Raw genomic sequence first — 14,876 nt, forward strand, 5'->3', positions numbered from 1 at the left:
CTGCTCACATTTAATTTGCAGTATCCTTGGTTTCAACACTTGTATTTTAGTTACAACAGCCATTGCTGCTTACACAATTTAAAGAAGAAAAAACATGTGCTCTTATTTTTTATCTAAAAGATGTTCTTTAAAACTACAAATATTCACTTCTGAAAGGAAGGTTTTCCTCAAACATTCTTTCCGAGCAAGAAGAAACAGAAGCTACTGATTTTCAGAAGACGTGCAGGAGTCGGCATAGGCCAAGAAAAAACAAACAAACAAACAAACAAACAAACAAACAAACAAACAAACAAACAAACAAACAAACAAACAAACAAACAAACAGTGGTGCATGCAGCAAATTCAAACATAGTCATAGTGCGTGTGCACTTGCCATAAAAACTGGCGTATCTTGATTTTTGTGCCAGAACAAGTCAAATTTACTGTGTTTAGGAATTTGGGTACACCTTTCTAGGTGTTCTGGTGGACTGAGGGCATTTTCCATTACACACGCCGGCGCACCTGTAGACTAGACATTAAACTAGTTAAACCAGATAAAAGCAGGTCTAAGTTGCCGTGCAAGTGGTGTAATGCGATTCTGATGGATTTGATTGAGCTGCTGGCAGACTGAAAATCATATAAATTTTTTTAAAGTAACTATTTTCGCAGATTTTATTGTATTGCAATTTAAAAATTGACATAGATGCTGTTTTTCTATTATGGTTTTTTTTTTTTTGTTTTTTTACAAAGACCACATGCTCAATTAAAGGATTATACTGCAATGTGATCCAAGCTGATTCTTGGATGCCACCCAAACACATTAATGATGCAGAATTGCTGTGGCCTTGAGATTCTCCATACAACTAAATGTGTTTATCATGGTAATGAGACAGCTTTCAATGAGGTTATTTATTTGTGTGTTTGGGTGGCACATCAGTCAAAAGAGGACCCGAGTTTGATGGCTACCCATATGAATAAGTCCCAACCTCCAGTTATCCATATTTTATCAAACATCCTCATCTATTATGGATGTTGTTCACTTGCTGACGTGCTCACCTGATAGGGGCCGTCTCATCGCCCTTGTCCAGCCACTCCTGCGGAGGGATGATGTACATACACCACAACCCCCAGTTGTAGCCGTGAGCGGCATTGGCATACTGCTGCACCTCGAAGGTGTTGTATTTAATGTTGTCTATAGCAGGCAGAATGATCCGAGTGTGATCCTCTTTCATTCGGGTTAAAATAGGTTCAGCCCTATAGAAAGAAAAGGGGAAAGAAAAGAATCACAGATTAATTCCTAAATAAACATCGCTTTTTTCAAGACACTTCAGAATTAGAGGTTCATTCACATTAACGCATTATTCAAACACAGAACTTTTTTTACGTCAGAAGAATGGGAAAGGTTTTCCAAACATTTGATCTTGATTGCAGTGTATTCTAATTAGTTAGGCTACATATCATTTCTGATGGGAATTTATTCAGCACTCCCAAACAAAAAAAAAAAAGATACATTTTCATTTGGGCTATAATTTGCCTTTGTTTTAAAAGCTTTAGTAATATTATGGTTGTTTCTATTATTTTTTTTGTCAATAGCATCCATTATGTTACTCAAATTTTCTTTGTTCTTTGATTTTTTTATTGATAAAAATGTAGAAATTTCAAACGCTGAATTTCATGTGAGAAGAGGTGTGCCCATTTTATTCTTGTACATCTGTGAGTGAAATAACTGATATCTGTGATAAATTACAGTCTATATCAACAAGTCATCAGCAGTAATGCTGAATCCACAAAATGATGCTAAGAGCATTTACACACAGGCAGTTGCAGATGTCATCTCATATTTCATTCTCTGCTGACATTAATTCTGCTCAGTTCACAGCAATGATACACACTGCCAAAACAGTGTTATTTTACATCCCAAACAACTGTCAAATTCATTCCCCCTGACTGTTGTTAATGCAAATGTCTAGTAAAATAAATTTCCGACAGGTCATCAAATAAAACTAGATTTTGACTAGCCTGGCCGTGAAAAAAATGCCAAAATTATTCCACCTTGAGACTTCATAAGAGGTAAGAGGATGGTCTATTGAAGCAAAATATAAAGAGTAAAGAGAAGCTGAGTTTGCTTCTAGCAAAACAAATTGCTCTTTTTTTTTCAAATATGGCCTGATTTAAAACCCTATTACACGATTCATCCGAGTTTTTTCTTTTTCTTCCGCTTAACACAATTATAGTGAAAGAAGAAAAAAAGATTGATAATAAAAAAAGGATCAAATAAATGAAGGCTCTTCACTGGTCAACTTTGGGCACATTTCAAATTTCAACTTTGTAGAACATTTTAAACACCGAGTCCTAAATTACAAAGAGTAGCAAAATAGCACTCCTGAAAGTCACAAATAAAGCTGAAATGTGGGCAGATATACATTTAAGTGAATCAATTTGTTTGCTTCCCAAGCCTTGAATGAGATAATGACGTTCATCCATATTGCAGATGTTACCCTCATTGATGCATATTTTGCAGCACTGAAGGTAATGAATGAAGCCGCTTATACGTACATTTCAGTAAGAATTCATATAATGTTGACAGTTTATATTTGATGAGGCTCCGGGCTCATCATTTTGGGTAATTTGTGCTTGAGCCTTGGCTGAAAAACACTAGTGTTTCTTTACGTTGTAGAGTAACAGAGAAATCACTGCGTGGTACATTAGTACACTTTGATGCGCAGCGACAATACCCGCCATATCTTCAAAGCTAGTCTTAATGCACTCAGCTTGTCATGTGATATACTTCTAAATTTATAAAAGAAGGCTGCAATTATACCGTGATAAATGTGTCTCCGCAGGATACTCCCACACTTGTGGTTTCTCTGCATCTTTCCGCCCACTGCCTCAGTTCACCCTGATTCTTGTGCTCTCTCGCCTCATCTACTTCTCTTCAGTGGGACCCATTTGTCTTGCCAAAGCAAAACTGCTACATGAAGGTGAGGCTTAGAGTACTGATGGAACAGAGCGGTAGAATGCATAACTACATATGCTGGGATGATACGAAAAAGCTACTTTAAATACAAAACTTGGTAGTAGTTGAAAACTCTGCCAGCTATTGAAACTGGCTCAACTCCCCCTTTACAAATGATGGGCATTTATTATCATTCATCCACCACTCCATTCCATTCCCTGTTTTTTGCGAAGCTGTGTTGCTCCCTGAGTCGGAAAAACTCATGGGAGAGAGCGATGTGAAGATATAAAAAGTTGCAAGGAGTGGAGATCAAGCCAGAGAAGATGGTTCAAGAAGTGTAGTGTGTATTATTCTCTATCATCAGAACAGATATGAAAACAATTGTTGATGTATGGTTTTGGAATACATGCAATTATGATAAATGGTAACAAATATGTTATTTATTTCTTCTTACCAACAATTGCCACGTATAATAAACTGAATACTAAAATACCTTCCACTAAGTAGAAACTGACTGGATTAAATAAAATCATTGAAGACCGTTATGTCAAGAACTTTGAAACTTTGTAGGAGGGAATGGATAAACCTACTAAAACAAGGAATTCAGCAAAGATTAAGACCATTTTGGACAACATTTGGTGCACCACAGTCTACACACATATACATGACAAGTAATCAAAGTTACAATTGTAATTGTGTTTATTGTTGACAGATTTTTCCCCTTCTTCTCAAAAACAGAAAGAGGCCCTGTGCCAATTTGAGAATGCAACAACCGTTTAAAATAATCTAAATCACGTTACTGACTTGTTGTTACTGCCTTAGAAGTGCACGTCTATTCATTTTCTCGTGTGCTTGTGAACCTAAAACAGCCCCTGAGCAAAGAAGCAATTTCCCCACCACAAGAAGCCATGAAGATGGAACGTAAGATAGGCTCTGGAAATGAGGACGCGCAGTTTGAACAGATGAGTACGCATGTGTTATTCCCTTCCCTTTATCTACTGTCCCATCTGTTCAACAATGAGAGGCTTATTCATCCACATCAGGAAAAATCACACAGAGACCCATAATACAAAAAGTGAATGTGATGACGAGCCAGAGATTGTGAAAATACGCCAACAACCGTGGTTATTTTTCTTCTAACCATTCAATTCCATTTCATGCGGCACATCATACTAATGTACTAGACCTACCTACTGTCTCTTCAAGGCAAACAGACAAAATTATATTACAAGGATAAGCATGCTAATATCTTGTCAGCAAAGATCCACGGCCCACCAACCTTTTCCATACATTAATGTGAAAACCCGGCCGTCCATTTCGTTTTGAACCTATATTATTCATTCTCTCAGATATTTTCCATCATTTATTCTTATCAGGATCATGGATGAGCTCGAAACCTATCCTTGCTCACTGGGCAAGAGGCCTTGTAAATTCTGGGCTGGTCACCCGTCAATAGACAAACAGTCACACTCACATTCATGCCTATGTGTAAGTAATATGGTCTTAAATCAATATGCGTTTAGAATGGAACACACAAATGAATTTGTACAGAGAGAAAACGCAAGCCGACATCCAAACGCAGAACCTCTTGAGTCTGACGCAAATGCGCTAACCATACAATACAATATATTGACTCATTCTGAAATTGGGAAATATCAGAAATTAATGTGGTTTGAATTATTCCTTGAGATTTACAGGGCCCTTAGTGCCTAGTACAAGAACCCTTTGAAATTCTAACGTGGGCTAAATGCATCAGAACATGTAACCAGCCTTGCAAGAAGAGATCCAATTTCATCATTTGGGTCTTTCACACATGACCTAAATAATTAATTTGATTGGTATTCGAGAATAATCCACACGGTATATTGTACATACAGCAGACAAATGCATGTGCCACGAACATGCAAGTACCCCAAAGTGGCCAGGGTTGCGACTTGCAAAGGCCCTTTATAGCTGCTCGCAGCTCTAGTTTATTATTCTCATTATTGTGGGTTGATGACACATGAAAAGCTTTCAGCAGTGTTACATTTAATTTCATTTTTTTCCTAAGCTTGCTGAAGATGCGGCTGATATAGTAGTCAAGAATCACAATTTTTGCCATTTTTGCATCTTCACAAAATAAATATGGATGTCTGTATTTTATACAATACTATAGCACTGCCTTGTTAGTGGAGAGGGACATGCACCAGTCTTTTGTGGAGAAAGATAAGAAAGATATTACGGTCACCACACAATAGCATTTGCACCATTCACCCAGCAGGGAACAAATGCCACATTGCTAATGATTAATCATTAATAACATGATGTCTGACCTGTGCAGAGGTTTGAATAAATAATAAATAATTTCAGTGTGTCTCTTCTGTAGTAATGGAGTTCAGGAGTGACAAACACAAGGTCCAAATTACAACACACTCCTGTTTCCTGCCATTAATCCAGTTTATTTGTCAAATGAAGTTTGAAGTATGTGTGGCTCAGTTGTGTCAAGGGCCCGATTGATAAAATGTCAGTGTTTACTTTAATAATTATTTTTTTATTCTCTTTCGATTTAACAAATGTGAAAAGTGTCATAAAGAGTTCTCATATTACAGTTGGTGCCTTGTCAAAATAGCATAATTTTTGTAGAGATTTTAGTCTATAAAGTCTATTTGGTCCTATTCTGAACACAAAGTAATAACAGCACATTATTAGCTTGTTTATTTTGTATTTTTAAAGCAGTCACTCAAGCTTTGAGGAACAAACCCATGACCTTCAGGTTGGGAGGTGGCTGCCATGCAACTCCTACTGTGAAGTAGTAAATTGCAGGTGTATCTGAAAGGAGACCTCAAATCATTTGGGCCTGGGGGGCACGAGTATTCAGCCTGACAACAGCAATTTAGCAACACAAAATAGGAGCAGAACTGCTCAGCTGGTCATTTGGCGGTCTCCCCATCTAAAGGTTTGTTCCGCAACCCTCTTTAAAAACAAACTAATAGTCAAATTCTCCTTGTGAAATGTAGTTATAATTACTGGTTAAAAATATTTAACTCTAAAAAAAAAAAAATAATAATAAAAAAATATGTAAAAAATCTTTTTAAACACCACCCCACATTTTTCAGTGTAAAATGTATACTTTATTTAGTCTCTTCCAAGTGTTAGTTTATTACAGTGTTAGTGTATTACAGTGTTAAGAGTGGGACTACAAAATTCACAGTGTACATGATGCTACATTCCTTTTAGTTAACGATTGCACGTTATTCACAGCAGTATAAACAATTATTATCCCCGTAAAGTATGAAGTGCTTATGAAAGATATAACAACCTGGTCAAAACTTCCACTTCTCATTGACCATAAAGGTAAAAGGGACTTGGAATTAAACAGGTGCCAAACTACATTATACACTCAATACAGTCATATCATCTGAAACACAAATGTCAATGGGCAGCATTTCTACTGCAAATATCCAGAAAACCACAGGGAATGCCATGCTAATGAATCGAAACACTGGAACTGCATGTTGGCAGCATTTTTGTTGGCTCGCTATGCACAGGCAACACGCACAAGGTCATTGATGGAGACTCACAACATAGAGGAAGCATCCATCTTACTAATCACTGGATGTGTCATGGTGAATAATCATATTATGATAAATAGCTGACACCTTCCATTGTAACAAATAGGTTGTGTAGATAGAGGGCGAATCTTTGGGAATAAAGGAGGTGCAAAAAGTGCTTGCACAAAAACAGTAGATTATGTAAATCACATATTTACATACACACACAAAACGGCACGAGCCTATTTCATGAAGAAAAAAAAACATCAGCTTTGGTGAATCCTCTCAACCACTACCCATCTACTTGTGGTTTAAAAAAAACAAAAAAATCACAGGATTTCTTTTTTCATACACTTTCTGAAAAGAAAATTGTAATTGAGATTATTGCAAGGGCCCAGCATGAGATTAGAAGTCGACGTAGTGGTAAAAAGGGCAAATCTATCTTGGAAACAACAGCAAATGCAGAACTGATGACGATAACAGGGCTATTATTTAAATAAGCACATTTTACACAGGGTCATGTTTTGTTGGTTGCTTTATCGTACTGAAGCTATAGAACTGTAGTGCTGCAGTTCCATCACGTGAAGCAGAGGTTTTCAACTGGTTTTGTCCAAGGGACCACCATTATAACCAAGAAGCAACTCTGGGACCACTGCTTTAGGGTAATATTATTTTATTTTCCACCGGAGAATAGACATAAAGGGTGTCAGAAAGTCACTGTCCTTGTCGGTAAATGCTTACATTGATTCTGTTGATTATGCTCAGCATCAAGAGTAAAAGAAGACATTTCTATCAGATACCACAAAGCTTAGCACTGTAATAGGACACAGTTTGTGGTTACAAACATCAGTTTAGTAAATAAAAGAATGGATACATGCGCTGAGGTGTGTGAAATCCACCACGATCTGCTGATTTAATTTACGTAATCCTAACCTTCTCTAGAATGAACATCAACATTTCATCTGGAGCTTCATGGTACCTTCTATTTGCACCCTCTACGAAAATACTAAAAGAAAGAAAACTCTACCCATGCACACAGTTAAGACTGAATTTAAGATGGGTGCAGAAATAGGGCCCAGGGTGATCACTGTCAAATTCAAGACCAACTTCCCTGTTTCTTGTGTTAAAAGCGCCATCACTGTCAGTGGCTTGTGAAGCATACTTGCTGCCTAGAGTCTGATGGCCCTTAAAAAGTTAGTTGACGAGGGGGCCGAGATCCACATGGACATTTTTTTCACAGTTATTTTCAATACATAGTTGCTATCTGTTAGACTTTATGCCCTCTTCTGTCATATGGATGCCCAGGGAGGGTTAGGGAGGATGGTGGTTAATAAAACCTCTGGTCACTGTCCAACAAGTATTTTAAACAGTGCATTAAATGAGAATTTTGTGAATGAAGGGACTCAGAGTTCAGTTCCCACTGCAGATAAAAATACAGTCGCTGTTAGTTGAAATAGGCTCCACCTGACAGGCAGCCGGAGTTGCTATTTTCAGCATAGCAAGTATACGGAGTTATATTAATTTACCTTGACAATCTAATACAGATCGATTCAGTATTTTAAATATGTTGTGTGTGTTGTATGTTTAAGAAGGTACAAATCATCGTCTATCGGTACATTAAAGTGGGATTAATTAAGATATAAAACACTGCCAGTTTCTCATGATCGGTCAGGCCAGCCGAAGTTCCATAGTGAATGAACCACTTTGATCTGACAACCCTAGCACACTTATGTCAAAGCCAAAAAGTAAGCTGAGCTGCTGTGGAAGAATATATTTGTGTGCGCTAACAGTGTTATCAGCATTGGCTTTTGATTACACTTATTCATGTTATACTAATGTTTGGCTAGATTGTTGACGAGAAGTTGGGCGATAATTATGTTTTGCAATTCATGTGCCGCTCTTCTACTCGAGGTGTATTTTGGCATCTTGGCGGTCTGGCATCTTGGCAACTGAACTTTTTCCAGGCTCAAGTCTGAGTTAATTCTCGTCATGTACAGCCCTTTCACACAAGTGCAAGTATATTCATCCTCAAGAGGAGGAATTATTGATGTTGATTATTTAAATGTCATTGTTGTGGAACACGAGAATGTTTCAGAACTAGACAGTGAATGAAGATTGTGACTGATATAATTTCATATCACTTCTATACAAAACATTTTTTTTGCATAGGCAAGAAGCTAGGATCACTGAACACATCATATTGTGAAACTACAAAATACAAAATGATATGCACTAAGTGCAGTGAATCTTTTATGAGTCGTTTGATGGAAAAGAAAAGATGTAAATTCAGAGGCAAATTGTGTCTGTCTGGCTTTAAGAGGTTGGCCACTGGGGGTATTGTAGATAATGAAAGGACATCCTAACAAATAGAAGGCATCAATTTACAATACCTGTATTAAATTGAGGTTGTACATTCAATAAATAGAGGTTTCCAGGTCCATTTAGTCTATCTACAATATGCCAAGTATATCGAAAGGCATCACCATACTCCGCGGAGTGTATTTTAGACTATTTGGTATATCTTCCGTTCTTATCATTCCATGATGCGTTTCATTCAAAGTGCCTTTTTTAGCCAATTGTAACCAAAACTCACTGGAGAATTGAAAACCTATACTGTACACGAGTGAGAATAGGATGTAAGAGTCAGGCAGACCTTTGACCCGCTTGTGTTGATCATGACCTCTTACCAGCCAATGTTGAACTCGACGTGGGCATCAAAGAAGCCAACAACAGGAGCCGTGGCTGCGTTCCAGCCGTGTATTCTGGCTCGGATCAGACCTTCCCGTTTGTTGTTCCTCACTATCTTGACCAGGCCAGGGTAACGTTTGTTCACATACTGATCCAAGTTGAATTTCAGCTCCACTGTAAAAGGGCAGATTAGACAGTTCATTAAAATGAAATGTAAGAAGAAGAAAAAAAAAATCTACAACATAGGGTTGTTGAACATTTAAAACATCGACCAGTCTCAGGTAGCTTTATTGGCCAGCTTGAGTCAAGAATTATTTTTGAACTGAACTATTGAACTACAGTAATCCCTCGCTACATCACGGTTCACCTTTCACGCCCTCGCCGCTTCACATGTTTTTTCACAGTGCATTGTGTTATGGCTTCAGAAGAAAGAGAGAACATAGAGCAGAGTCAGGCTGCAGCAGCACAGTCAGAGACGCAGTGAAATACGCGCGATTTGTCCTACTATATAGTACGTACTTCATATTGATGATTTAAATTATTTCACTGTAGCTATTTGTAAGAAAGCGTTTATTTTGTTAAACAAATGCTTGGGCCTCAAAACAGGTTTTGTTGTTTGGTTTCAATTTATGCCTGTATAATAATGGTAAAAGAAACTACTACTTCAGGGATTTCGCCTATCATGAGTTCTTTTCGGAACGTCACCCCAGCGAAAAATGAGGGATTACGCTATTGTTGAATTGTTGATTATTGTCCTTTTCTGTTTTTACCTTTCTTTATAAAAAAATGAAAGAATGGAAGATGTAAATGCATTTCTTCTTTGAACATTTGTTCACACTGCATGTCTTGTTGAAAGTATGTAGTGAAACAACCACGTAAAAAAACAATCATACATTTTCTGAACCGCTTCTCTTCACTAGGGTTGCAGAAATGCTGGAGCCTACCTCAGCTGTCTTTGCCAGGTAAACATCCAGCGGTTTATAAAATATTCGCTGTGTTCTCTTATGCTGAGTGTCCCACTTTAAGTGAGACAAATTAACAATGCATGATGTGCACAAAATCCGACTATCATTTACGGCTAGCAGACTCCCATCCATCCAATTTGATAAAGATTGTCTTCATTAGGGTAAATATCTCAGCTGCCATATATAATATATATATATATATAAATAAATGGAACAATCGAGGGACGCATATTCCCCCCAGAAGGAGGAAACTGTGATCATGGCAGATTACAAAGAATATAGAAAAAATATAACTGCAAAAAGTAACCGTATATAAAGCAAGAGAAGAATGCTGGCAGAAACTCGCTGACCATGGCAATGCGTAGGATAAAACTTGATCTAATTTATCACTGCTGAACATGGTTGAAGTCTAACATTAAATAGATTAAAAAAATATATACTGCAAACGACCATTTAGTCCGCGAGTTGTTTGTCCAATAATGAGAGATTAGTTCAAATGAATTTGATTTTTGATGTTGTTGCTCAGAATTTGAGTTGACTAATGCCAGCGCTGACTAAATGCATGTAGGTCCCATGGCAAACAAATGTAAGGCCACAGCAGCCACACACACACCACAAACGCAACTCCTCATTGTGACATCAATATTTGGCGCAATCAGCACACAGATGTATCTTGGTGCCACAGCTGAGAATCTATTCCACGAATAAAGAAGTTGATCAGGAAAGGCCAGCGGCTCAGTGCAATCACCAAAGACTCTTTCCCTCTGTATTAAGCCTCTTATGGTCAATCGGAGTGTCCACAAACGGTGAGACCATTTGGCTTGAGATTTAGAGGGGTTTAAAAGTGAGAGCGTAGCTTTTATTGTCAATTTGATCTGGATCTCAGAACATAACCTGCTCCCAACCAAGTTATGAATTTAGCATGTTATCATGGTGATCTTGTCAGGTGAAAAGAGAGCGACCTTCAGAACACTGACAATCCCGTTTTTAGAGACAACACAGCTCAGTAAGCCATTAATCTCGCCTTGTAGGACACCCCTTTGGGCTGAACTGGCACAAAAACAAACAAAATTGGCCCTGGCAGTCCGCATGACTCTTGACTGCCAGGTCGCTCCACAGCTGATGTTGACTGGTTCTGTTTGCCGTCTGCATTGTACATGATTAATGGGCTGCTTCCTTCAAATTTGGGGCCAGTCTCTTGGGTTAAGGAAGAATATAAGTATTAAATACCACCGTATCGGCCCCAAAAGACGATTATTTCCTGTCTGCCAGATGGTCAGTCCAGCCTTGCACAAAACTAAACCATTGCATTTTTATGGACCTCTCCAGCAGGTCATTCAGGTGGATTTTCTGTCTGGGAAGAAATATCTGGTATATGCTTAACATCCAAATTTAGCAAAATAGGTGAAAACACTTTCTTCCTGCACAAATAAACGATTGAACTTTTGTTCAAAGACAACAGATATAAAGAATAAAGCCGAATACGTTTGATTTCAAACCATCATGTTCTCAATCGTTATTGTAGCCAGAGACAGAAAGCTTGCTAACCTATTTATTGCATTTGGTCACGAGGTTCCACATACGGCGGATAAAGAAATAAGATCCATTTCTTGTGGAAATTGTGTTAATTGAAAAAGACAAACAAGAAGTCTGTTTTAGGTTTTAATAAAGTAAATGCATTAAGTCGACTTAATACGTATAATGAAAATAATGAGTCGAGTTTGGTCTATTAAAGAAAATCTTTCGTAACATATTCCAAGTGAAAACAACAGCAACGATCAATATGCATTGCAAGGTTTTTGTTCTGAATTCTGTTGCGGTTTTTTGCTTTGTTTGAGTCCCACTAGTGAAGATGGAGGATGTTCTGCGTGTGCGCCTTTTCATTGAACTTGTGTTTTTAGAATTCTTTATACTCTGCCAACCTGAAGGAGACCGAGTGTGTTGAGTGAAGAGGGCCAAGTGTATTCTGGTGCATTGTTCTTCCTACACCAAACACTAAACCCTTTGTGATGTGGAGTAGAGCATCATGACCTGATGCGAGCATCGCACAGCATAAGGCTTTGTTCTCATCGCCATGGAGACAGCACTATTAAATAGATTGGAACGGGATGAGAGTCGCCCCATCAACTTTGATTTTTTTTTTTTTTTTTCTAGCACTTGTATACAGACTGAATCCATTCCCTGGGGTGCTCCATTATGTTTCTCTGGAATGGTATAAATATTGATAGCACAAACTGTACATTGTCAGATCTCAATTCTATTCATACATTTTCTACACTGCTCGTGTGTTCACGGTCAAAGGGAAGATGATCAACTGCTTTTTTTTTTTTTTAATTTCCCATTTGGTTAATTATTGCAGGCAGACATTCTCAGATCCAAATCAGTCCTCAATAACGTGCTTATTGTTTTTCTCCCCATCCACAATAGCTTCCACAGTTGGTAACCACTTCTCTTTCTGTGTCACATTTGGGTGTGGTGGAGTCAGGGCCAAGTGCTGGGACAAAGCTTTAAACACAGGTTTTCCTTTGAAAACAAACAAAACAACAACAAGGAAGCCAAAATAGCAGAAACATTCCAAAAGTCAAAAATAAAATGAAAACTTGAGAGGGCAAGAAAACAAGCACATGGGGACTGATGCACTACAATAGACAATGACCAGAGAAAGACTCAGACCTAAAGAAACTAAATACTCAGATTAAGATAACAAAAATGTAGGTTGAATATTATCTGAGCAAATAAGAGGTGACAAACGTGAAAAATGAAATTACATTTTAACCAAGATTGAACCCTGTATGCCAACTTTATCTTCTTGAGTCACACATTCCACAGTCTTCCAAATCATTCTAGTCATCTTAGTTCACATTTAAAAAGAGAACAATAAAAAAAACATGAAACAGAGTTTGAGCAGTATTAGTCTGTTGCCATTCTACTGCTTACCGCTGTCGCTGTTGTCATCCACTAAGATGATTTCCTTGAGTAGGTGAGCTGGCGTGTGGTTGACCACACTGTGAACGGAGCGTAGTATGACTGACAGAGCCTCGTTCACAAAGATAAACACCACAGAGATCTGAGGAAGGTCCTCTGGATACGTCAGCTGCTTGCACCTGTAATGATAATTTCAACATTATGACAAATCGTATTCTGCAAGTGGTTTAATGTTTGTAGGTTGGCGTGTGGAGAAGTGGCAAGGAGTGCACAAAGCTCAAAATGTGTTTAGAAAAAAAAAAAAGACAAGAGACATCTTGAAATAATCAGAAGTAATAAATAAAAAACAAACTGAATGTCACCAACCACTAATGGAAATAAACTCACCATGAAAGGAAACAAAACATGACTCAAAGAAATGTGACTCAGGATGACAACAACAGAAACAATCAAATGACCAAGACAAAGAGAAACGAGGGAACTAAATACAAGCAGACAGATGTGAATTTGAGGAACACCTGGACAAGACACAAGTGGTAGAGGGAGCCGATTGGTGGACTCGGGTCTGAGCTCATAAGAACAGCTGGAAATAAAAACCTGATGAGGAAGGCGAGGCTGAAAAAAAGGCCCTCAAGGAAAACATGAGAAAACTAAATCCACTCAAACCAATGTCAACAAAAACACAGATTATCACAGCAAATTGATTGAAGACTAAAGCTATGAAGGCAACGCGAGACAATTTCATTTATAAAGCACATTTCATATGCAAGGCAACTCAATCAAGCAGAGACATCTACAAGTGTAGCTGTTATATGCAGATATTCAAAAGCAAAGCAGGAAACAGTAGCGCACAAAAATTATCTGAATTCAAATCTGAATGTTTCTGTAATGGTCATAACAGTGTGTCTATAAATAAATACAATGATTAGAATAAGGAGATTATGATAAATAATTCAGTAATTTACTATTGGTCATAAAATATTATGAATGTGCGAATTGAACAGACATTTGTAGGAGAGTAAGTGGTCAATACTGTGCATGTGAATTACTTCTTTTGGAGTGACACAGATATTGTATTGGACATCATTAGATGTAAAATACCTCATTTTTGGCCACATTTTATGGTAGCCCTTGCCATTATCACAGTAGTCTCATTGCTTGCGTTTGGTTCTGTACAGGCAATTAGTCCTACTTTTATAGTCATCTGGAGTTTGAGCCGATTTGGACCGATTATTAAAATTAATTGAATATTTTACCATCTAACCCTTCAAACAACAAAGACAAATATTTTATTCACTCATTCAAGTTAAAGCTACCAAATCATTTCTAGCTGAATACAATTTATTCAGGTACGCACTTAGACTTTGAAGTCTGATATAAAAGTGTTGACATGCTATAAGCCTTTCAATGAGTTTCTTACATACTGTGAACTGACACCAACAGCGCAACAAAGCCGGCATCTTTCCACACTGCTCCAATTAGGCCCCTCTCACAACAGTTTTATTTGCTGCAGACTACACTTTTTCCTTTGCCGAATCATTATGCAAAGATAATCAAGCTGTTATTGCAAGTGGTGTGGCAGAGTGTTATTAAAAAAAAAAAAAAAATCAAACACTTGTACTCGACTTTAGAACATCAAATTTAGAGGAATAAACTAAAGTGTAAACAAACTTATGAGTGGAATGTAACACTCGGAGCTCTAGAATCATTTTCATCAACTTCAAGGTAGATTATATGCTGAAGTGACATTTTGCATTTAGCAATTGAAACCATTCATGCAGGAGCAGCTAACATATTGTTTTGTCAGAATTGATCAGTCTCATACCTCAGTGT

General features: G+C 37.7%; 1 protein-coding gene across 2 annotated transcripts in view; it reads right to left on the reverse strand.

Moving 5' to 3' along the window:
* galnt9 (polypeptide N-acetylgalactosaminyltransferase 9) overlaps nucleotides 1-14,876 on the reverse strand; it is a 51,640-nt gene that overhangs the window by 22,831 nt on the left and 13,933 nt on the right. The window contains exons 1-4 of one of the 2 annotated variants that reach the window (XM_088376668.1): nucleotides 13,431-13,583; nucleotides 13,056-13,222; nucleotides 9,153-9,327; nucleotides 1,036-1,233 (exon numbers count right to left, since the gene is read on the reverse strand). In XM_088376668.1, the coding sequence (XP_088232794.1) occupies nucleotides 1,036-1,233; nucleotides 9,153-9,327; nucleotides 13,056-13,222; nucleotides 13,431-13,450 (560 nt within the window). In that variant the 5' untranslated portion in view covers nucleotides 13,451-13,583. Of the gene's footprint in view, nucleotides 1-1,035; nucleotides 1,234-9,152; nucleotides 9,328-13,055; nucleotides 13,223-13,430; nucleotides 13,584-14,876 lie in introns of those variants that run through there. The other variant, XM_088376667.1, reaches the window with a different exon arrangement.

The sequence above is a fragment of the Syngnathus floridae genome, chromosome 5 (genome assembly GCF_059516105.1).
Source record: "Syngnathus floridae isolate MCC-2025c chromosome 5, RoL_Sflo_1.0, whole genome shotgun sequence".
Taxonomy (NCBI): Eukaryota; Metazoa; Chordata; class Actinopteri; order Syngnathiformes; family Syngnathidae; genus Syngnathus; species Syngnathus floridae.